Source organism: Nyctereutes procyonoides, unplaced genomic scaffold, assembly GCF_905146905.1.
Source record: "Nyctereutes procyonoides isolate TBG_1078 unplaced genomic scaffold, NYPRO_anot_genome, whole genome shotgun sequence".
In the NCBI taxonomy this organism is placed as follows: Eukaryota; Metazoa; Chordata; class Mammalia; order Carnivora; family Canidae; genus Nyctereutes; species Nyctereutes procyonoides.
This window is the reverse complement of record NW_026575040.1, coordinates 10,479,447-10,505,054: the sequence shown is the minus strand read 5'-3', so window position 1 is coordinate 10,505,054 and position 25,608 is coordinate 10,479,447. Positions and strand designations below refer to the sequence as shown.

Sequence of the window (25,608 nt, the reverse complement as noted above, 5' to 3'; positions counted from 1 at the left end):
ACCAAATCCAATATCATAACAGATTTTTGTTCTTTTCTCCTAAGAGTTTTATAGTTTCAGATATCACATTTAAGTCTTCAATCCATATTAATCCCATTCTGGGGGCTCCAACCAAATGATGTTATTAATTTCCCAGGCCCCTATCTCCAAATACTATCACATTAGGGCTTTAACATACTAGAGATAGGGCACAAACATGAAGTCCATCACAATTGGTGTTAATCCTTAAACATTTGATAGAATTCACCATCTGGTCCTGGTTTTTCTTTTTGGGAAGTTTTGGGTTTTTTTTTTTTTTGTTTTTTGTTTTGTTTTTTCTTCTGGGAAGTTTTTGATTATTGACTCAATCTATTTATTTGTTATAGCTCTTTTAAGGTTTTCTATTCTAGAATCAGTTTTATAGTTTCTTTGTAGAAATTTGCCTATCTCTTCTGAGTTACTGAATTTATTGTCATATAATTATTTATTGTACTCATAATTCTTTTTACTGGAAGGGCAGTAGGAGTATACCCTCTTTTATTCCTGATTTCATTAATTTGAATCTTCTTTTTCTCTTACTAAAGGTCAATTTCATTGATCTTTTCAAAGAACCAATTTTGATTTTGATGAGTTTCTCTCTTCAAAAATTTTTTCCCTGTTTTTTTCTCTATTTCATTTATTTCTCCTGTAATACTTATTGCTTCCTTTCTTCTGCTTGCTTTGGGTTTAGTTTGCTCTTTTTCTGTTTTGTAAGGTAGAAGGTTATGTAGGTATTTACATGTAAGTTCCTAGATGATTAATTTTCCAGTTAATCATTTAGTGGCTGAGTCTGTTAAGTGTCTGACTTAATTTCAGCTCAGGTCATAACCTTAGGGTCGTGAGATCGAGCCCCGTGTCCATCTCTGCACCGAGCGTGGAGCCTGCTTAAGATGCTCTCTCTCCCTCTGCTCTGCTGCTCTTTCATATATATATGTGTGCTCTCTCTCTCTCTCTAAATGAAACAAAACTCCCAAACCAAAAAGGCACAAATATTTACAACATTCTGCTCAAAGCCCCCTAGTTGCAATTTGAACCCATTCAGTTTTTTTTAAGATTTTATTTATTTAAGAGAGAGAGAGAGAGAGAACATGCAGGGGGAGCTGCAGAGGGAGAGGGAGAAGCAGATTCCCCACTGAGCAGGAAGCCTGATGTAGGGCTTGATCCCAGGACCCTGAAATCATGACCTGAGCTGAAGACAGATGCTCAACTGACTGAACCACCCAGGCACCTCATTCTTTTCCTCTTTTTAATGGAAAGGGCACCTCAACCCATTCATACAGTATTTACTTACAAAAAAATTATAGGTTAAACACAGTTACGCTTTTGTTAGCTTTCTCCATCAAATAGTCCTTAATTCTAAGTAAGTTTTACCTTTTTTATTGGAATTTGTCCAGATTTTTCCACTTTTTTTTTTTTAAACAAGGAAATCTATGACTCAATGTACCTTCTGAGTACAATGTTCCCTGGTTATATTTCCCTGGGTCTTACTTTTTTTTTTTTTTTTTTACAAATCAGTCTGTCCTTTATTTTTTAAAGTTTACTTATTTACTTATTTTTTAGTAATCTCTACACCCAATGTGGAAGCTTGAATTCATGACTCCCAAGATCAAGAATAACAGGCTCTTCCCACCCAACCAGCCCAAGAGCCCCTCTTTTTCCTTTAAATGTTGGTTTTGTGTAAAATATCACACCGAAACCACTTGTACTCTTACTTTAGCTTCTTAACTGCCCTTTTCACTATTTGTTGGGTCTGGACTCAATTTGTTCTCCATAGATTAGAGATTCTGGTAAAATATATATTGGATCATGTCTCTCTCCTGCTTAAAAAACCCCAGGTATTTCCCACTACACTGAGTATTCTGTCCAAAATACATGGCAGCGCCTATAAGACTGCATGAACTAGTTCCTGGCTGCTTCTTCAAACTCATTCTCCACACTCTTTCCTGGTCACAAAGCACTTTAGGTACCTTCTCTGCAGAGTTCAGTCTGCCTCTCAGCAGAAGCCTCCAGAAGTTAACCCTTTAACATCTAGGTTCCCCCTCCATTAGTCCATTCTAATATCAATTATTTTCTCATTTATATTTGGTATCAAATTTGCTTTTCTCCTCCCATTATTGCTCTAGTCTCTGATCCTTCCTCTTGGATTTCTAAATTCTCTTTGGGCATCAATTCTGAGTCCACACAGAAAGTGATAGTTTTTTGAGGGATACCCAACATATGTATAGACCATGAAGAGTTCTGCACTCAGAGAAAATCATAAAGGACAAGCCATAAGAACTCAGATGCTTCCAGAAACCTTCAAAGAACTGGCAAAGGAAGTTACTATCAGGTCTGTCATCACAGAGAGTCAGGGGAAAAGAGCCCTTGAACTCATGAAATGGTAAATTCCTTTAAGCTACTAGTAAAAGTACCTATATAATAATCTACAAGCAGATCTAATAGAGGAGGAATAAAATTTTCCATGGGGGTTAGGGTCAGGAAGGAAGCATATTTTTAAATTTGGCTCTGGTTGGGGAAGGGGTGTAAGGATAAGGAAATTTAACAGCACCACTGCAGGGATCATGTAATGCTTGTTTTGGCTACAGCAAAGTAAATGATGGATTGTTGAGATAAAAGCCTTTTTAAACTTTCCCTCTCACAGCATCATTTTAGTGGGTCAGGAAATTTAAACTTTAGCTAAATTTGACTTTTCTATAGAATGTGCTAAGAAAAGGTTAATTGCTTTAGATAATGAATACATAAAAAATATTACCTTTTATCTATTTACCTTTATCTAGTAGTTTCACTCTGTAAGATGCTTGCCATCTCACCCACACATATCATTGCTCCTGGATTCTACAAGCTCTCTCGGCATCAAGACTGACACAGGTCATATTTGGTGAGAAGGTGACTGATACTGCCTTGAGATACCCAGTTGGGGATGGCCGCTCTAAGGCCTCTACTTCATCCACTAACTCCTACTCTTTCCCATCCTTTAGTGAACTTGTTGGGAAGCTAGCACCACAGGGAATGCCCCTGTTCTCTATTCATGTTCCATATGGTCTGGCTGAGCAACCTGTAATAGGGCATAAGCTTATTGTATATTATCATTTTGAGAGGCGCCTGGGTGGATCAGTCGGTTGAGGATTTAACTCTTGGTTTCTGTTCAGTCATGATCTCAGGGTCCTGGGATCAAGCCCTGTGTCCTGCTGCATGCTCAGTGGGGAATCTGCTTCTCTCCCTCTCCCTCTGCTCCTCCATGCACACATGTGTGCGCACGCGCACACAGACACACACACCTCTCAAATAAGTAAATGAATCTTAAAAAAAAAAAGTCAACCAGTATTAACCAACACTAAATAACTGGATATGTTTTTAAGATAGTATACAATCACCTATAAAGTATGGCCGATTACACATCTACTCTTTAATTGGAAGGTTTACTTAAGCAGGGCACCCAAGTCAGATACCACTCAAGTCAGAGGACTTACATATATCATTATGACTTTCATTAACTTATTTACATTATAACTTCCCAGACAAAATGTCAAAACTCTGCTCCAGTCTCTCAATGCCTGATAGCCACCCCTTCTTTTTTATCTACTGGGGACTATTTCTGTCCTTTCCTGAGACCCATAAGTGGAAACTTAAAGGGAGCCAGGCACAACTACTGAGAGAAGAAGATGATCAATCAAAAAAGTTTGGGGCCTATGAAATAGATATCTAGCCACTTTACATCCCTTCTGAAATAATAGCAGTCCCGGTTTCATAGGACTTTTGGGAGAATTATCAGAGAGAATACATGGAAAGTACCTGTTTCAGTGTTAGGTACATAGCAGGTCCTCAAAAAATGTTAGCTTTTATCATTTATCATTACTATTACTAACAATGACCAAAGTATCTATTAAAGAAATCAAAGAATCAGAATATATTAATATAGTTTAATATTAAAATAATAATACTAAAATAATAATAAAGACTACCAAAATTAAAATACTTTTAAAATGATACCATGATATATAAACTCTACTTGTTAGATGTTATGCTGAATTACCTATATCAATGTTTTCTCTTCCCAGTGCCACAAGTGAGAGAAATAGTATTTCTCTATATAAACTCCTAGGGGAGAAAAAGGAGTGAAGATATTACTATTCATATGGTCTCTACGTTCTGCACAAAAATATTTATACTAATATAAGCATGAGATAATAAAAAACATTACTAAGCCAATAATATGAAACTTTTTAGAGGAACATTATTTTCATTTAAGACACACTTACCTCTGTCTTTTAAAGTGAGGACATTTATTCAGTGTCTCTAAAATTTGACTCATTGGTCCATAGACATCATTCATTTTAATGCTTTTTACCATATTTTTCAACAGTTCCTGGTTAAATGAATTATCACCCTTTTGCAATAAATGGACCATTGGATACTTTTGGGCTGTAAAAGACCAAAGAGCAGATGAAGGAAAACGTACTCTATATAAAGGACAATGTAACTAAGCAGCAATTGATAGTTATTAAAGAAGTTACAAAGCACTAAAAACAAATTAAGGGCAGTAGATAAAGGAATAGAAATCTAAAAATGAGAAAGAAAGAAAAAAAAGGGAACAGAAGGACACATAATGATGAAAATAGGCCTAAAGCTTTCTGTGGCCTCAAACAGACAAATTCTAAAAATGTGTTTTCCTTAATACAGCCCCTGGAGGAAATTCTAAATCAGCAGCCTGGGATGGAAACAAACAAATATGTAAAAAGAAGAAACTGGGACAAGCAATGTGCTAAAAGCGAACTCCATGAAACATAACCCCTCCAGCACATACGTAGCATCACTCAAAACACAAAACCAAAAAACCAAAAAATCCCTTGGCCTCCATGGAAGATAGTACTAAAAACATCAAACTTAACACTCACTCTCAAACAAAAGAGTACGATTTTGACCTGTAAGACAAAAAGTAGGATAGTAAAATAGAAGTTAGTTATATATTAGTTCAGGCTATTTAAAGCAAGTAGAGATTACTCTTACATAAACCAAGTCAGCATTCTATGACAGCACTTACTGTGGGCATTCCAGAGGATGTACAAAGGCTGTCCTGGATCCTGATGTAATTTCATATTGTCCCATAACATTTGTATTAAAACGTATTTACTATCTTCGGACATACAATGGCGAGGAATCTGTATTGAAGAACAAACATATTCATTAACAATTCTTACCTGATAATGTTTAGTAAATATCTTATAAAGATCCTTACAAATATTTTTTAGGATATATGTGTGCGAGAGAGGAAAGAGGGCAGGAAATGACCGGTTTGTATGCATCTAACTCTACTGAAGGAAGATGAGCTGAGTTGAGAAGTTAATGTTCTCTGAAGTAGCAGTTTTAACCAACTACTTAGATCAATAAGAAAGGGTACCATGAAGGGCTAACCTTAACCAGCTTATAACTGAGGGTGCCCAGAAAAATGAACCCAGGAGCCTCATTCTACATCGGTCCAAGACCTCACCCTAGATAACTCACTGAGTAAACCTCTTAATCACTCATTCATCATGTGCTGAAAATCCAAAGCATATGCACATAGACATGAGTACAAGTAGGGAGAAAAAGTTCCTAATTTAGAGATGTTGAGATTTAGTGGGGATGATACACATATGAAGAAGTAAAACACTTCTACATAATAATATATCAAAAATACAAGTAAACATATAACTATCTAAATGCTATGCAAAAACTGAGAAAAGGACTGAAGAGAATGGTAGGACATGCTGAACTAGGAACAAAAGACATCCTCCTAAAAATGTGTAAGGCTTGTTTTTGAAGGAGGTATGAGGCATGAGTGGGGCCAAATCACAAACTCTTCTTTTAAGAGTCACTGACAGTTTCTTTTTGAGGTTACAATAAAAACACAGACCATTTTATTATGTCAATTTTACAAGAAGGCTGCAAAACTTGATTTTGTCTTACGGCTAGGGCTTTAGGAAGAAAAACTATCTGTAAATGCAACTAAAACAATTTTACTGATCTAATAATTCAGATGGTTATTTTATAAAAACAACGTAAAAATTACTTTTTTGTCATTTGGTATATGCAAATATAATGGTGACAGTAGCACTGCCTTTTAGTTAATTTTTATTTTCATACCTTTGAATACTTGTTACAATGCTCAGAAGAAAGAATCAATCCAGGTAAGTTACTGGGTAAGTCGAGACGTCTAAAATACCACACCAGGTTCCAAAACACGATTGGATGATGATCCACAAAGTCTGCCACTGTTATTGCATGGTCGCCTTCATTTTCCAGTAAGCTTTCAAGCTCCTTCCATACCACTAAAGGACTAAGATATGGAACTGTGATAGGATCTGGACTAGGAAGGTGCCACTCTAATCCTAAAGAATCCTGTTGAATAAATAAAAAACGATAAATGGAAAATACAACATTGATGATATTAAATCAATTATAAAAATTCCTGTCACAATTTCCATGTAAATAAAAAATACTATAATTTTATCATTGGACTAGAAACTCTTCTTGATCATTATAAAATTGAAGTTAATGAGGCTGTATAGGGCAAGGGGAATAAAATCATAGGTAAATCATCAATATCCAAATTTAAAAAAACACCAAAATACATACTGTAGCTCCTTGTAAAGTAGTTGGCAGGCTGCCTGTAGGAATGAGCTTCTGGCCTCCAGTGTCTTCCTTATCCAAGGGGCCGTAAGTACTAACACTCCTGGCCATTGGAAATATTGGACATTTTGACACACCTGTTTTTGATCTATCAGCAGGGATGTGAATAGTTCGGGCACATGTATTTTCCAGCAGTTTAGATTTGCTTGGGCATTGAAGAAAGAAAAAAAGCATATCATTGTCTAGATTTATTTTATTTCATCCAGAAAGACCAGTGCTTTAGAATCAGAGCTGGATACGTAGCAAAGTAAATCAAATAAAGATGTTAGTCAGGCTATTCCCATAGGATATATTTTTAAGTAGTCTAATCATGTTATATTTTCTTTTTTTATCCAGTTAACTTTAAATATCCAAAAGTTATTCATTTATTAAAAACACTTAGTGGAAAACTTTTATACATCAGGAACCACAGTAGGCCCAGAGGATAAAGCAGAGAAAATAGGCACCTATTTCTTCAGGAGTCACAAGCTAGTGGGACCCAGTCAGAGAAAGGGCTATGCTAAAACTAAGACCACACAGATTTGCAGTTGTGCTGTCTAAGCACTCAGGCTTAGACATGTCATGTCAGCCTCCCAGTTCCCTGCAGGCATTTTTTTCTGCAACATGCAGTTACCAATAGGACGTCTCCCGTCCTGCTATATATATGGTGTCTGATACTTCTCCAAAATGAAGTCAGTTTCTGCATTTGTTTTAAGTGTAAATGTACTTATATTAGGCTTACTGTAAAGTCCTCTATCAGCTCAAAATGTTTTCTCAGATTACTAAATATTCCAAAGTAAAGTAAGTTAGTACTGACGTAATTCCAAAAGAGAGAAAAGAGAAAGATATTCATGATGAACTTCAAGTGTTCTATGGAATTTTTATTTTTTATTTTTTTAAAGAGGCTCTACGCCCAACATGGTACTTGAATTCATGACCCTGAGATTGAGAGTCATATGGTTTACCCACTGAGCCACTCAGGTGTCCCTGGAATTTTTACTTTTAAAACATAGTAAACATTATCATATAAGAATTATACAACTTAAACTGTATTCATAAGGCATAAATTATAACTGTTTAAACATTTAGATTATTAGAGAATTTTTAAAAATTAAAAAAAAATTTTAAGATGTTATTTATTTATTTGACACAGAGAAAGAGAGAGAACAAGCAGGGGGAGCAGCAGGCAGAGGGAGAGGGAGAAGCAAGCTCCTTGCTGAGCAAGGAGCCCTAACGCGGGGCTCAATTCTGGGACCATGAGGGATCCTGACCTGAGCTGAAGGCAGATGCTTAACCAACTGAGCCACCCAGGTGCCCCGGTTATTAGAGAATTTTAATACTGTTTTAATTAGGGGTAAGAACTTAAGATTATGAATCTAGTATACAAAGAAATTTGAGAGAGAGAGAGAGAGAGAGAGAGAGAGAGAGAGAGCAAGCACATGGCAAAAGGAGAGGGAGAGAGAGAATCCCAAGCAGGCTCCATTACCCTGAGATCATGACCTAAGCTGAAATCAAGAGTTGGACACTTAACTGATTGAGCCACCCAGGCACCCCTAGAAATTTTAAATGGTCAGCTGGTTTTTCTGTCATTTTCAGAAACATGTAATATATGTTAAAATATAGTTTCACATGATAATTACCTATTGAGATCAAAATTCCCTTGAACAGAGATAACAGACGTGTCAAGACCAGAGGCTGATGTTGAGATACAAGACTGCCTTGTCTGACTTGAAAAGGAGGATGGAAAATGCATATTTTCTGTAGATGGACTTGACTTCAGAAAGTATCTGCAATGTGAATCAAAGGAGCTTTTTGAGAAAAGAGATATTCTAGGAAATATGATCCTTAAACATGTAGGTAAAAGAAAGCACAAATCCTTACCTTCCGGGTCGTCTTAAATCTCTTATTTCAATATTCAGAAAGGGCAAGAAGAGATTGCCACAAAACGGGCATGTAGTATTGAGATTTGAATCATCTGCTGTCCAGCCAGCCATGATTTCCTCATCATGGACAAGACAATCACAAGTTCTACACCGAGAGCAACTTGAGATAAGAACCTATGGGAGAAAATAGCATTTTATAAAGTGAGCCTATTGGAGATACAATGAGTTAAAAACTATTTCAATCCATAAATCTGTTGGAAAACTAAAAGAAGGATTCAGAAGGTATAAACAATAACAAAAAATAGATATTTAGCTAAATCAAATTCAAAATTTTTACCTGAAAGGGAACCTTGCATTTAAGTGAGCATTTTTACCATTATAATTACTGCAAAACCTGCCATGGTTTTATTAATGAAAAAGTAAATCCAAGCACTAATTTGCTAATACCCAAAATAGGTATTTGTAATTTTGTATTATGGGTCTGTATGCTACTCATGGTATGGTACCAGACGAGTGTGAATCTACAAGTCTTTCTGATTTGTGATAAGTAAAGAAATTGAGAAGTGGACTTAGAAACTTTTAAAGCAATTGGTCATTGCTGCCATATGTTTGTGATCAATAGACATTTTTTACTATAGTATCAGTCACGACAGATTGGGCATTAATTAAAAACTGCAACAAAACCCTGGTCTGTCACTAAAGACAGTTCAAGAGGTGTTGCTATAGATGAATGTAAACGCTGTCATTACATGAATAAAATATAGAAATTCCTGAAGCTATCAGAAACTTTGTCAATTATAATATCAGGGTTCACTATTTCTTTTCCAGCTACGTGCAAATCTATTTTATGCAAATTGGCCTGAAGAAGCGACAACACTCACAAATGTATTTGGAAGCAATTTTTATAAAAAAATCACATAAAACTTTTAAAGTGTAAAAGCATAATTTTTTCATTGTGAGAAAAAGAGACACAGCAGCATCTCCAGTAGATATTCACAACAAACTGACAGAAAGAATGACAAACATGATGGGCAAAGGGAACACAAATGCCAAACCAGCTCCATGTCCCCTCAAAAGCATGCTTGCATAATAGAGTTGGGTTTTTAAGAGGTTCAGATGTGAAATAAAAATTCCAAGAGAGCATACAGATAAAAACAGATAACTAGAAATATTGAAAATGGAATAAGCTTTGTACATTGATAAATCTCCCAAAAGAAGGAAGAGACTTGCTTCTAAACAGAGATGATGCAGTATGACATTAGTATTCTGAAATACTGGATATTTTAAGTTTATTCAGCTGTAATATACATTCTGAAAATTTCAGACGCTACATATTTAACTTTTTATTACTATACTCCTGACTATGAATACTTAAGAATGTAAGTTTTAGAAGTAGTATAGGAAGATACTCTTTGGATTAAAATCGTACCTCCATTGCATAGTTCTGGAAGATATTTGTATTACTTGTGTTGCAGGAAGATGCCACTTCTGATTTCCCAGGTAAGGCAAACTTTGACAGGGATCCTGTTCATTATTAAAAAACAAAGAGTAAAACCATTACAATTAATGAGAAAGGACATGGAATCTTTTATTTCCATAAATTCTCTGATAAACTGTCCAACTGTTCTATTCCAAATAGCAAAACTTAAGAAAAACAACAAATAAACAATGAAAAACATGCTTTTCAAGGCATGCATTTTTGTTTTGAGTACAAACTTAAGGAAATATGCTATAATTTTACAGCTTCCCACATGCTGGGGGTGTGCATTTATTATGAAGTACTTTTCAGGTACAGGTTACAAGGCATTTCAGTTATTTGTAATTTGCTTTTTCTCTTTTTCTATATTTAAAATACAAGAATGGTATTTAGTTCTAAGATCTAAAAGACATAAAATAGCTAATTTTGTTCCCAATCATAAAAAGATTTACTGGTAATTCTCTGTCTTCTCAGGATCTTTGAAGATCTGGTACAGTGATCTTGTTCTTGAAGACTTTCCAAATATATTCTTAAGAGTAATGGATATTAGTAGGTATTAAAACAACAACAATAAAAAGTAAGGGCAGTTCTGTAGTCAAATCAATTGTTGACAGTGGCTGTACTTTGTTAGTAAGACTGGACGTAATCTATACTTTTTTTTTTCTCAGTAGTTACTAAATGTTACGAATGAACACTTATATTTTTATAAAGTTAAAAAAATAAATAATGCAATAAACTACCAGTTCATGAGAAACAGATAAGACGGGAAGACATGTTAAACACCAACTGATGTGGGAAACAAAGGGAGAAGAAAAATTATTAAATTTCCTTACTACTTGCAGCCCAGTGACAAGTCGTTGAGGTGGGCTGAGTGACATTCCTCTTAGGGACTCAACTGCCTGGATACTGACACTTTGCTAAGGATAAAGGGCAATCTTAGCTGACCTTCAGGATCCTGTGAGTCTACTTTAACATAAAAAAATTCCTTTGGAAACTTCCTTTATCTCTACATATCTCTACATACAGCAACCCCCCCCCCCACTTTACTCACTTTCCTTTGTTCATGAGATTCATTCTTCAACTGGGTGAGACAAGAACCTCACTCTGGCTTTCTCCTTTCATAGGGAGGCAATCAGCGTAATCTAGACTAATGGCCTGATTGCTTTAGTATATAAATGACAATGGGAAAAAGAGGTATCTCTAGACCTACCACCACTGGTCCTAGGCTGGCTTCACAGATGTGTTGAGAGGGACAGAAAGGGAGGATGTCTCCGTCAGCCTGTAAATTGCTTACATTTGGTGGTAACTGCAGTGCTTTCCTGGATGGTTCCCCACAACCCTCTGTAATTCCTAAAGCTAGTTCAAAACTGCTTTCTCAGACCTCCTATCAGGCTTGACTAGTGAAATCATTTCTGTGGGCAGCCTCCCTTTTAAATCCAATTAATCTAGAGCACAGAATATTCATTTTAATAAATATGAATCGGGTTGTGAGGTTTATTTCTTAGCACAACAAATTATTCTTGTATGTTAAAAAAGGAGGGGGCATAATGAGTTAATCATGAATGGAGGACAAGAGGGGAAAAAGAGAGAACAAAGAGGAAGTTTGAAGAGACATATCAACCAAATGCAACCAGGAGACCTTGTCTGGATCCCAATCTGAACAAACCACCTATAAAAAGAGTTTTATGAGATAACTGTGAAAATTTAAACTAATATTTGATAGAAAATATTATATCATTAAAACATTAAAAAAAGATAATAGCATTACAATTATGTTCTCAAAAAATTAATGCTTCACCAAAGATACACAGCGTACATGTTCCAAACAGGCCATGCTAATGTTTATCTGTGAAGTGAGCAGTAACTAGATGCAGGCAGGAGAGGAGGTTCTGGATATTGTTAAAGTTCTGGTTTCGATCTAAGGTGTCCTCTGAATTTCTGAAATGTATTTACATATGTAAAAGTGTACACATTACATTGCATATTAATAAAATTAAAAATAGGGATCCCTGGGTGGCGCAGCGGTTTGGTGCCTGCCTTTGGCCCAGAGCGCGATCCTGGAGACCCTGGATCGAATCCCACATCGGGCTCCCCGTGCATAGAGCCTGCTTCTCCCTCTGCCTATGTCTCTGCCTCTCTCTCTTTCTCTCTCTGTGACTATCATAAATAAATAAAAATTAAAAAAAAATAAAAAAAATAAAATTAAATTAAAAATAAAATTATCAAATGCATAATTAAAAAATGTTAAAACTTTTTTTTTTTTTTAAAGAAAAACCACTGGCCCAAAATGGCATCACTTAGGCTGAGTTCCCAAAGAGGGCTTAACACCTAATCTAATTGCAGTTTCAATCTCCTTCAGAGTGTAGTCTTAGCCAGTAAGTCAGGAATATTCTGACAAGTGCCACGGAGCTTGCCACATGGGCCCTCTCTCCACCTCACAATGGCAGATGAGTAGTCTTCATCTGCCCCCCCCCCCCCCCCCGCCCCATACTACTCCCTAAGGGAAAGTGACTTTGCCTGGAATATCCTCCTCTTTTGCTAATAACTTTCTTGCCTCACCTTTCTTCTATAAAAAGCCTTCCATTTTGTACATTTCCTTGGCGCCTCCCCTCTACTTGCTAGATGGGATATTGCCTCATTCAAGAACTGTTTAATAAAGCGAGTTAGATCTTCAAATTTACCTGGTTGAATTCCACTTTTTTAAACAATATAAAATATTAAAGCCCTTATATTTTATTTTATTTTTATTTTTTTTAAAGCCCTTATATTTTAGAGCTACATGTGGAAGTATTGATGAATAAAATTACATGCTGCCTAGGATTTACTTTAAAATAATCCGTGGGCAAGAAAAAAAATGTTGGGTCTACAGGACGGGGACAGAAAACAAGATTGGCCATTTGCTGATAGCTGTTGCAATGGGTAAAGGCTAAATGCGGGTTCATTGTGCTATTCTTTCTACTTCTGTGTACATTTGAAAATATCCACATTTTAAAATATTTACATTTTAAAATATCAAAGGTGCACATGAAATAATATTATAATGCCTCCATTCTTCACACCATATCCTAAGATAAATTTCAAATGAATTAAATATCTAAATCAGGGATCAAATCTACTTGGGTATGGCCACAAGCTAAGAACGGTTTTTACATTTTAAAGTGTTGTTAGAAAAAGAAAACCATAAAAAAGAATTATGTGATGAAGAGGTGTGTGGCCCATAAAACCTAAAATATGATAGGTTTTACAGAGAAAAATACCTAATTCTTAATACCTCCAACTCCAGAAGCAATAGGGGAAGCACTGATAAATTTGATGACCTAAAATTAAAAACTTCTGTGTGGCAAAAAACAAAACAAAACAAAAAAACAACTCCACAAAAACTTGACAAAATTGGAAAAAGTATAAGAGACAAAGAATTAATTCCCTGATATAAAAAAAAAAACCTAATAAAACTTAAAAAAAGAAAAGGATCAACAAGTGAAATGTAGGCAAAGGACAGTCCAAAGAAAAAGAAATACAAATAGTCCTTAAACATATAAACAGTTGCTCAATTTATAAGGGAAACATAAATTAAAACTAAACTGAAATACAGTCTTTACTGATCAGGTGGCAAAAGTCCCAAACTTTGCCAAAATATTTTGTTGACATGGCTGTGGGGAAATAGGTATTCTTATACACTGCCAGTGGGAATGCTAACCAGTATACCCCTGAGGAAGACAACCTGGCAACACTGCTTCAAGGAAGAATCTGTATCTTTCAAAGATACCCTGGCAAAAACATAATATGACATATATGCATCATAGCATTATTTATAATAGTCAAAGACTGGACACTTAATGTCCATCAATAGGGAAGTGATTAAAATAAACTATGATATATTCACAGATGATTAACTATGCAACTGTACAACTGAGTAAGGCACAATGTGATGTGATGATACGGAATGATCTTTAGGATATATTGTTACGTGAAAAATAGAAGTGGGAAAGTATGTTACTTTTTGAATAAGAAAACAGGAGGTAGTAAAAACACTCACTCCCATATCCCCATATTTTAAAAGAAACAATGGAAGGATAAACCAAAATTAATAAAAATAGTTACCTCTAGGCACAGGAAGAAAACAGGATGGAGTGGGGATGGGAGGTAGACTTTTCTAAAAGTACCTTAGTTCTTTTTTGACTTTGGAGCCATGCAAATCTTTTACAAAATTAAAACAAAGGAAAAAAAAAGTAAAGGTATCACAAACAATATGCAGTATCATCTAACTGGACAAACCTTCTAAGGAGGCAGAACTTTCCAGGCTTGTTCTGCTGAAATCAATTCCCTTATTCCCTGAAGCAGCACAGCTCTCTTGGGAGGAAGTGGCTCCTTCCAATTCATGGCAAACATCTTCATCTGTTAAAGAGGTAGATTCAGAATCCTGGGCTCCCACTGAAGAAAGACTGGTACGATCAGAACTTTGATCCTAAGGACATAATTACACGCTTAATTTCCTTCATATTTAAAGTTAATTATTTAAAATGTCACTCCTAAGGCAGAGGAAATGCCTAATCACTCAAATGATCAGTTAATCACATTACAACATCTACAGAAAGAAAATAACCAATTTCACAAAGGCTACTAATTTGGCAAATATGGGTCGGAAATCACTCAGATGGTGTTTTTAGTTAGATCAAAGTAGAGATACCTGTTGGTAAGGTACCCTTGCTAGTCTGAAGCTTCATTTAATGATCATTTTCCTCCCTGCGAATCCCAGCCCAGGATGATACCATTAGAATTGCATTTTAAGCTTCTATAAGTACATGCATGTTTACATTTTATTATTTTCCATAACAATCTAAGTTTCAAAGACATGTATTTCCAGTTTCCATTTTTGAGAACACCAAAGTCTAAGTTAAATGTGTCTCTGGTTATACCAATAATACATTAAGAAAATCTGGTCAATATGAATTGTTGTGTGACGAAAAAAAAATTAAGTATGTATAATTCTACTGCCCAGATAATACAACTTATTTTTTTTCTAGTCATGTGTGTGGGTTGTTATTTTTAGGATTATTTGAATATTTGTATTGGCTTTTCATCTATATCTCACTGCATTTTTAAAAGTGGATACTCCAGGAATTATAATATGCACACCCAGTCATTTACAGGCTACTTAAAGTTAGTATTGCACCACTTGGTATACAATAACATAATTGTAATGAATGTTAGCAAAGTGAATCCCATTACCACTGTAAAACATGTACATATATCAAATATTCCATAAGATAATGTTGCAATTTTCATTTTGGGAAATTCTAAGTCTTTTAAGGAATTTAAGAGGTAAAAAAGTAGTCTTTTATATTAACTATTACCATGTGTTTTGTTCTTCCTTCATTCCTGCAGATCCAGTTTTCTTTGTGGTATTATTTTTGTCAGCGTGAAGAACTTCCTTTAGCATATCTTATACAACAGGGCTGGCCAGGAATTCTTTTATCTGAAAATGTTTATATTTTACCTTTCCCCTTGAAGAATATTTTCATTGGATATTGAATTCTGGGTTGACAGGTCTTTTATAACACTTGCAAGGTGTTGTTCTAGTGTATTCTTTCCTTCATGGTAGGGGTAAAAATACATGGTCATTCAAATCCTTATTCCTCTGTAGGTAATGTGTCATTTTTCTTTAATAGTTTTCAAGATGTTTTTAATTTTTCCCCTCGCAGCTATTTTATTAACAGATGGATATCTTTGTCGCTTAGCAGTTTGCTTATGTGTGTGCAGATGTGGTTTTCCATGACTTTATCCTGTCTATAGTTTACTGAGCCTCCTGTATCTGTAAATCTAAATACTTCACCAAATTTGGGGAGTTATTTATTTATTACTTATTTCTCCATTTTTTTTCAGATGTCTTTTCTATCATAATGTTTTCCTCTAATACTTCTGGAACTCCAATTATATGTCATTCCTTTTGATATTGTCCCACAAGTCTCTGAGGCTTCATCTTTATAAAAAGTCTTTTCTCTCTCTGTTCTTCTAACTGGATAATTTCTATTACTCAAACTTCAAGTTCAGGGATCCCTGGGTGGCGCAGTGGTTTAGCGCCTGCCTTTGGCCCAGGGCGTGATCCTGGCAACCCGGGATCGAATCCCACATCGGGCTCCCGATGCATGGAGCCTGCTTCTCCCTCTGCCTGTGTCTCTGCCCCTCTCTCTCTCTCTCTCTCTGTGACTATCATAAATAAAAAAAAAAAAATTATAAAAAAAACAACAACAACAAAAAAAAAACTTCAAGTTCATGGATTCTTCCCTCTCTCGTCTCCATTCTGCTACTGAACTCATCCAGTGAGTTTATTTGGAGTATATTTTTTAGAGATAAAATGTTTTTTTTTAAAAAAATAGTTTCTATTTCTGGCTGACAATTCCTTCCTTTTCATTTATTTCAAATGTGTTTTTCTTTAACCTCAGAGAATCTAGTTATAATGGCTACTTCAGACTTTCCATCGGGATAATTCCAACATCTGGGTCATCTCTGGGTTCTCTTTCCCTTGAGAACCGGGCCACATTTTCCTGATTCCTTATGTATCAAATAATTTTGGATTTTATTTTGAATACTGAATATTATTGCTGTGTGGTCTAGGTGCTGTTATAATTTCTTGGAGGACACTAATGCTTTTGTTACAGTAGGCAGTCGACAAAGTTATGTTCAGATGGTAATCTGTGTTTCAATTTTTGTAGGCAGTGACTTCTTAGTTTAGTTCTGTAAGCCTTGTCTCTGCTAGTTGACCTTAACCCCATATGATGTGTAGCTCAAGAGCTAGGCTGACACTCGTGTGGTCCATTCACAGAATCTGGGAATCCCCTTCCTTTGGATTCCCTTCAAACTCTCCAGCTCACAGATGTCCCCCTGTCCAGGAACGAGGGGGTTTCTCTTGAGGTTTCAGTTGCCTGGGCTGCCACACCACACTGTGACTAGGACCTGCTCTTGGGGCAAATACTCATGAGAAAAGAAAATGGGGAATACACTTCTGTCTGGGTCCTTCTCCACAATCTGCCTACTTCTTCAGAATCCTTAGTTATTTTTTGTGTTTTTTCTGGAGTTTTTAGTTATAATCAGTGGGAGGGATGGGCTTCAGTGGCTTTATGTTTCTACAGTGGAGCTAGGACTCTCACTCTGATTTTTATTTATTATAGAGATTTATTTATTTATTTGGGGGGAGCTCTCACAAGCACACACATGTGCGCACACACACATGCCTGCCATGCACACTCACACATGCAGTCTTAAAACAGACTCCCTGCTGAGCACAGAACCTGACCTCACAACTCTGAAATCATGACCTGAGTTGAAATCATGAGTCAGAGACTTTCAACCAACTGAACCACCCAGGTGCCCCCTCATCCTGATTTTTAAAGATATCTGCGGGATGTAGGAAAATAGGGTGGCAGTTATTGTCTTTCAGGGCTCTAAAGGTATCTTTTCAGGGTCTCCTGACATCAAAGTTTCTGTTCAGAAGAAAGTTCAGTTTCTTACTGTTGTTCTATTTGAAGGTAAGATAGCTCTTTTCTCTGGCTCCTTTTAAGATTTCTTCTTTGTATTCTATTTCCATCTATTTTAACATTAGATGCATAAGTATGGTTTTCTTGCATTTAATCTGCTTGACATTTGTAGATCTTCTAAATATGTGAGTTGCCATCTTTATTCTCTTTGGGAAAATTTTTGGCAATTCACTTTTTTAAATGTTCCTTCTATCTCATTCTCTCTTCTTCTGGAACTCAATTAAATCAATGTTAGATATTTTCACTAAATCCCACATTCATTTTTTTTTTATTTTCCATTTGTTTTCCAATCTGCTTCTGAGTGGATATTTTCAACTGAGTTTCTATCTAGTTTAGAAACTATCTTTTTCTGTGTTTTGTCTGCTGTTAAATCCAACTACTTCATTCTTAATTTCATATCTTTTTTAGTCCTAGAATTTATACTTGATTTTTTTTAATAGATAATTATCTGGGGAAATTTTCTACCTTTGCTGTTTTTCTTCACCTTTGACTTTCTTGAACATAGTAAAATTATTTCAAAGTCTCTTGCTAATTTAAATACTTGGATCACCTGAAATTTTCTTTTGTTAGTTACGGTCTTGTCTCTTGGTATAGCTATTTTTAATTAAATAATATAAAAAATTATATATAAAAAATTATAAGGACTCCAAATGATATTCCATGCCTCCAGAGAGGACACACTCTTTCTTGTGTTAGATAAAGGCTGATCATCTTCATCTAATCACAGGCTGAGCCGAGTCAAGCCTAGGATGCAGTTTGGTCAGGTTCAGTCCAACTCTGGTTTGCCAATGCTCCTAAGGCATAGCTCTGCAGGACTTCTAACAAAGGGCTTGGTGTGTTTACCAAAGTTCCACCAGCTTCCACCCGCACCCACCTCCCACTCAGAACTTATGAACTCTTTGCAACTCTATTCCCAACACCATGAAACTGCTGAAAACTTGTCAGAGACTTTCCGCTTACCTTTTTAGCCTCCTATCTCATGCAGTATCAGTATTTGGAAAAGGCTCTTAAGGGGTAAAAAATTGGAGTATCTGAGGACCCTCAAGTCTCCAATTTTGTCTTTCCAGATCCACAAGATTCCAAAAGCTCTGTGGCCCCCTTACCTCTCCTCAGTCCTCTAAGGCCAAACCTGGATTTGCAAACCCTTGCTCTGTGCTCAGAATCAACAAATGGCCTCAGGGGAAAAGCAGCTGTAGAACTTCTGGTTCATCTCTGCAATTCTCTACTACCATCTTGCCTTTCAACTTCTTAGTTGAATTAAGAAATTAGTGAATTTTCTTTCCTTTTCAAGTTATTATTCAAGTTCAAATTCTGATACTTAGAAACCTCATGCATTCCAAGAGTCCTTTTTGGGAAAGTTGTGTTTAAGGAGCATGATAAAAATGGCAGGAAGTTGCCAGGAAAGAACTTTTAGTGGTGGAAGAGGGTAAAAGGGAAAGTAGAAAACATGAACAGAACTTACCTTAGATGATGTGGTATACATGGTGAATCTTGAATACCATTTGCTGGCTTTCTCGGCAACTCCTTTCCCAGCAGTGAACATACTGTTCCTTAGAACATCTAGTTTAGGTACTAGCAGTGTATCTAAATTAAATGAAGGTGATGAATGGGTTAATGCGTCTTGAGATTCTTCCCTAAATGGGCAAGTAGGTGAGAAGGCTGGAGAAGACCAGAGTCTGTCCCGAGGTCTCTCCTCAGTTTTTGTATAACTTTTAGATTTGGTAAGTCTCACTGGCCTTGGAGAATGAGGAGGCAGGCTAGATCTCCTGCATGCCTTGACAAATGTTGGACTTTTCTTACTGGTTGATTTCTCATCACATGCCCGTTGTAAATCGATGCTTGGTGTGCGGCTTGTCAAAGGACTGCTCATGTTATTCATATACATCACAATCTCTTCGGCTAAGTCACGCCTGGCAGATGGTGTTGAAACGCTTTTGCTATCTTCATCATCCTCCTCCTCTTCCTCTTTTTGCTGCTGTTCAGTCTCAGCAACCAAAAGAGAGAGGGGATCAAATCCTGTGGCAACATCCGTTTTTTCAGAAGGTTTTACTGAGAAGCTGCTGCTCATACGCTGAATCCTCTTGGGATTTTGTGAAGCAACGTATCCCACTTTTGATCCATCTGTCTCACTGTCTAAGTCTTCCAAATCAAAAATAACAGGAGAATCCACTTTATCTGCCAAACAATTAGAACCATCGAAAGGTGTATCATCGTCGCTAGATTCCTTTTCTAGACTGTCTCTTTTTGATCTTAAAGGGGGTTTTCCAATATCAAGACTAGTTGGTCTTGTGCTTTTTGATATAACGTTTGAAAGAATTTTTGCATCAGCTCCTAGTTTTTCAACCATGTCTCCAGGGTTTGCTTCCTGGTTGATTCTATTGAGCATAAGTCCCATCAGCACTCCTCCACTAAGATTGCGGTTTCTGCTTCCCCAGGAGAGTCGCTGTTGCAAATTAGGTTCATTGTCACTTTTATGTCTTTTCCTGAAGCATCTACTTTGACTATTTCCTGTTTCATTTGTACCCTCAAAAGAGGATAGTAAGAGCAGCTTAGATGTGCTTTCTGAAAAACAAAGTGTTTTTAGCTATGAAAGATGTAATGTGCAGTTATAAGATGTCTTAAATATTTAAAATACTAGTAATGAAAATGATAATATCAAGTGCTCACTGAGTGCCTACTATTTAACAGATACTATAACTAGGCACTTTACTTACATTATCTACTGTAATCATGCCAACAAACTTATGGATTGAGAAGAAACTGACACTAAGAGAGATGAATTATCTAGCCCAAAGTTACCCAGTCCTTAAGTGATGGAAGTGGGATTCAAATCCAGACATGACTAACTATAAAGGATATGCTTTGAGACATAACATGTACTGCTTTTTAAAACTTTTAAGTTAAGATTAATATTTACCTTTTTTGAAGTGGGAGATACAGGCTTTCAGCTACAGAATAAATGAGTCATGGGAATAAAAGGCATAGCATAGGGAACATGGTCAGTCATATAATTATAGCATTGTATGTTGACAGAGGGTAGCTATACCTGTGGTGAGTACAGCATACAGATAGAAAAGTTGAACCACTATGCTGTACATGGAAACTAATGTAACAGTGTACTCAAAAATTTTTTTAAATGCACCTTTTTTATATTTAATAAAAATTTATATTAATTCCACTAAATTGATTAAACAATGGTTGTACAATTGTGAACTAGATAACCTTGAGGTCCTGAATCTTTTGCCTAGAAAAATGTAAAACAAAACCAAAAACACTAAACCAAACCAAATAAAAGGCAGTTTTGCTAGCTTTACCCATATATAAAACTTACTTAAAAAAACTCTAAATCTAGGATGTCTACGTGGCTCAGTGGTTGAGTATTTGCCTTTGACTCAGGTGGTGATTCTGGGGACCTGGGATTGAGTCCCATATCGGGTGCCCTGCAGGGAGCCTGCTTCTCCCTTTGCCTATGTCTCTGCTTCCCTCTCTCTGTCTCTCATGAATAAATAAAATTAAAACAAACAAAACCAAACTCTAAATCCTATGACTATAGATGTGGCTAAGTAATTTTACCTTTATTTCACATATGGGTTTACAAGTTTATACCAGTTAAATGTGAATGGCTATTTTCTACTCAGAAACTTTTCACTGCTTTTTGCCAAATTACTTAGGTACCAATGCTGAAAGCAGAAAGCTAGATTTCTGATCACTTTAATTGTCCTTATGTGGGAGTCTTATTTTTTTATAATATTTTATTTGTTAATCTGAGAGAGAGCACAAGTGGGGAGGCAGGGAGAGGGGTAAGCAGAACCCCTACTGAGCAGGGAACCCCATGTGGGGCTCAATCCCAGGACTCTGAGATCATGACCTGAGCTTAAGGTAGACAACCAACTGAGCCACCCAAGGACCCCTTTGTGGGACTCTTCTAAAGTGTTAGTCTAGATATGGTATTGTCAACTATTCTTTTTTATACTTATATCCAACAGAACTAGAGTGCAATTACTAAAAATGTGCCAGTTTCCTGCCATGTGATGCATTTAAGTAACAGGATAGGAGATAAAAGGGAATACTGGAGACCATAAAAGCCTACAAACTAATAATGTAATAAGTATATACCATTAACAAGGAAAACAGCACAACAGAAAGGTAAAGTTTATTTTTTTCTTTATTACCTTATGAATAAGGACATAAAAACCCCAAAATATGCTTTCTTTTAATATTCTGGGAAACCTTCTGCTTGACAGATTTAGTATCATCAAAGACTTGGAGGAATCTCATAACCCTAAGACAGTACTCTAGGACTGCATTTAAATAGCTATGTGTGTGAGGAGGTCCTCTTGCAAAGTCAAAACCATGTTATGCCTTAAGACAAAGCTGGTTATCAAACTATACCAGAGGTTGGCAAACTACGCTTCTGAGCCCAATCCGGCCTGTGGACTGTTTTTGTACAGGCTCAAATGGTTTTTACATTTACAATCGCATACCCACAAAGAAGAACAGGTGACAGAACTTGTCTGTGGTCTGCAAGGCCTAAAATACTATCTTATTATTTGCAGTTAAGTTAGCCTAAACCTAGGTTCCTATGCATGCTAATTCCACCAGACAACGTTAGATGCTGCATTCCTTTAACACAGAGCCACAAACTGTTTAAATTCTTTGGGTCAGGAGGTTCGACGACATAATTCTGATCAGTAATATTAAAGTGGTAGTTTTTGAGGGTTTCTGGACAAATTTTGCTTTCCAGATAAAAGGGGATAGATGTGGATGGTGGTCCCCTTTCCCATTTTTTCTCCCTTGCACAGACAGATGATGCATGAAGTTGCCAGTGGCCCTATTATAAATATGGTTGGGTCCAGAGAACTGATGGCAAGGCCCTTGAACTAACATCTTGAGCAATTGTTTACCTTTGAATTTCTTATTTGAGAAAAAAATCTTGACATGTTTAAGTGACTGTTAATCATATTTTCTGAATCTTACAGCTGAGAGAATTCCTAGCTGAAATACTAATGCTTTTTCAGATTTAGAGCATTCTATAATTCCTTCTTACCACATAGCCTTTCACAGATTGCTTCCTTCTGCCTGGAGTGCTCTCTCTCAATTCCTCCTTTGCAACCCCTGTCCTTACTTGCTTTCAATTCAGACTTCAGATCTAAACTCAAGAACCATATTCTCCAAGGAAGTGGAGACTGTGGTCCACCCTGACTGTGGTCAACTTCCCCTCAAACCCAGGACACATTTTTTTATTATATGTTCTTGCAGAAACTTACAGCCCTTCTTCACAGTATTTAATCTTTGAGCATTTTTACATTAACTTGATTATTTGATTAATGTTTTCCTATCTCTCCTACCTGCTTTCTCCATAAAGGTAGGGACTGTGATTTTGTTTTTGTTTTTGTTTTTTTTTTTGTTATTCCTTATCATATCCTCAAGAAACACCTAACATCCAGTTACATATAGCAGGAGCTTAAGAAATAACTACTGAATGAACACTGTCTGCTGGGAAGCAACTGCCACCAAAAGACCAACTCAGAATATGACACAGTATAATATATTATAATACGATATACTATAGTTAAATATGGTAGCTGAAGATAAAAAGTTAAAACAAACCAAAACCAGAATTAGGCTTAGAAAAATATCTGTTTTATTTCAGCATGTTCTATTTCAGAGTAAATTTTCTTGTGGTTCAACTCTCAGTGATTCAATATACATTTATAAAAATGTTAAATTTTCAACATAATCATGAATAACTATAGGGTAATGATTTTATTTCAATATTCAATCAAACACAAACATCTTTGGTTAAACCACTCCAATATCTTTTGGAAGCTATCAGATATATAGTTAGCTAGCCAGCTACATGTATAACTACACGCACATATACACATATGCGTATACAGTGATATAAAATATCTGTATATTATACTGCAAAACATAAACCTGAAAAATGCTTTGAATCCTAGCATGTACCAGTATATAAGAAAAAAGTTATTGGAAAATAAGTATTCCTAGAAATCCCATATACATTCTTGGGCAGTTAGTGATAAACCCATAACAGATGGGAATGTTTTCAAGCCCAAAATCTTAAAGGTAAATTAATAACTGTAATTCACACTTAGGAAACATATCATAGGCTTTTAAAACCCAATTGGTTAAGCATAAAAGGGTAACCAAAGCCAGATGATGAGTCAGATGCTGATCACTATGACAAAATGTCAGGATCAAAGGATGGTTTACAATCATATTAAAACAGAGAGATCATATAAGTAGATCTTCAGAAAAAGGTAAGCACGAATAGACAATAATGAAAGAACAATAAGGCAAAGGCTACCAAAGGCAAGTTATTACGGGTTATAATTAGACAATGAGTAGGTTGCACGGCAATTCCATGATCCCCAGAAAAATTTTAATATTTAAGGTGTAACAATGATCCAAGAAGAAATGCAAAGATAACTACAGTTTAACTTTTTTTTTTTTTTTTTTTTAGAACTAGAGCAGGGGAAGTTTTTCTATTGAGAGCCAGACAGTAAACGTTTTACTCTTTGTAGGCCACACGGTCTTTGTGGCAACTACTTAGCCCTGCTGATGGACTGCAAAAGCAGCCAGACAGAATGTAAATGAATGAGTGTAGTTGTACTCCAATAAATCTTTGTGAATACTGAAGTTTGTCTTTCATTGTAATTTTCATGTGTCACAAAATACTATTCCTCTTCTAATTTTTTCCAATCATTTAAAAATGTAAAAACCGTTCTTGGCTCGTGGGCCTGTACAAGCACAGGCTGCAGGCCCAATGTGGCCCACGGGCCATAGTTTGCCTACCTCTGAGCTGGAGGCCTATCTAATTATGTGAAGAATAACAAATATCATTGTAGCAAGGCCATTTATAAACAGCCTTGACAGCACAATCTTTCAAGATTTGTTTAGATTACATATGATATAGAATTGAGCCAATACCAACATAAAATATTATATAGGCAGACTAGTAACACTAAAAACTTTGAATGTTATGTCTATTTAACCCTCAAAAAAATGATTTGATGAAAAATTTGTGAGATCAAGTATTATCTCAAATCCTAAACTGACTTTTCCATTAACTAGTTGATAACTTACATGATCTGCCAACAGCCAGATTATGGCTTGGTTTTCTCATTAAAATAGTGCTAATACCCCTCATGAATATAAGCATTGCTGTATTAATAAACATAAAACAATATATAAAAAGCACTTAAAAAAAGATTTTATTTTAGAGAAAGCGCAACAGGGGGAGGGGCAGTGGGAAAGGGAGATAGAGAATCTCAAGCAGACTCTCCACTGAGTGAGGAGCCTGTTGCACCCTGAAATTATGACTTGAGCTGAAATCAAAAGCCAGATGCCCACTGAGCCTCCCAGGTGCCCCAAAAAACAGTATGAAAAGAAAAAATATTAGGTGTTACTATCTAAACTATCTTGAGGACTGTCCTTTTACTTCTGAAAAGACAGGAACAATAATGAAGATTAAAGAACTATATGCTTCATTTAAAAATTAAGGGTGTAAGGTACCCTCAGATGGATTATCTCACCTGCTCCCATTTGCCCCTTCCAGGAAGTCCCAATAGTCCAAACTCAAGAGTCAGTATGTGGCTTGTAGGTTTGTCTTTATCCTTTGTTATACAAAAGCTTGAATAGAGTATATCATAAAATACAGAATTCAAGCTACTAAGCTATACAATGAGAGGCTACACAAATATACAAAAAAATAATTCTGGAAAATAAAGACTTTAAAAATTCACTAGAAATACAGATACAAGATATTCTGTACATAAAAGAGGTTTATTATTCAACTCACCTGTGCTTTCTCCTGACATTTTATCAGCACCATTGTTATTTGTACCACTGAGGCGAACTATGCTGGAAGAACTTTGATAATTGAGTTTAGGAAGACAGTCAGCACTTCCTTTCGTACTCTCACTCTCTGACACTGTAAAGATTAAAACAAAATTGTTAAGATAAAAGCTATATAGAAGCTATTTAGCTTTTATTTTTTTAGCTATTATAGAAGGCATAAAGA

At 36.0% G+C, this 25,608-nt stretch overlaps 1 protein-coding gene across 3 annotated transcripts in view; it reads right to left on the bottom strand.

The window, feature by feature from the left end:
- The window catches only part of DENND4A (DENN domain containing 4A), a 124,375-nt gene that overhangs the window by 5,340 nt on the left and 93,427 nt on the right, over positions 1 to 25,608 (bottom strand). For all 3 annotated transcript variants that reach the window (XM_055320020.1, XM_055320021.1, XM_055320022.1), the window contains 11 exons: positions 25,387 to 25,518; positions 19,024 to 20,123; positions 14,302 to 14,491; positions 9,979 to 10,073; positions 8,548 to 8,723; positions 8,307 to 8,453; positions 6,634 to 6,832; positions 6,142 to 6,396; positions 5,060 to 5,177; positions 4,278 to 4,440; positions 4,052 to 4,116 (listed from right to left, as the gene is read on the bottom strand). In XM_055320020.1, coding sequence (XP_055175995.1) covers positions 4,052 to 4,116; positions 4,278 to 4,440; positions 5,060 to 5,177; positions 6,142 to 6,396; positions 6,634 to 6,832; positions 8,307 to 8,453; positions 8,548 to 8,723; positions 9,979 to 10,073; positions 14,302 to 14,491; positions 19,024 to 20,123; positions 25,387 to 25,518 — 2,640 coding nt within the window. The remainder of the gene's footprint in view (positions 1 to 4,051; positions 4,117 to 4,277; positions 4,441 to 5,059; positions 5,178 to 6,141; positions 6,397 to 6,633; positions 6,833 to 8,306; positions 8,454 to 8,547; positions 8,724 to 9,978; positions 10,074 to 14,301; positions 14,492 to 19,023; positions 20,124 to 25,386; positions 25,519 to 25,608) is intronic.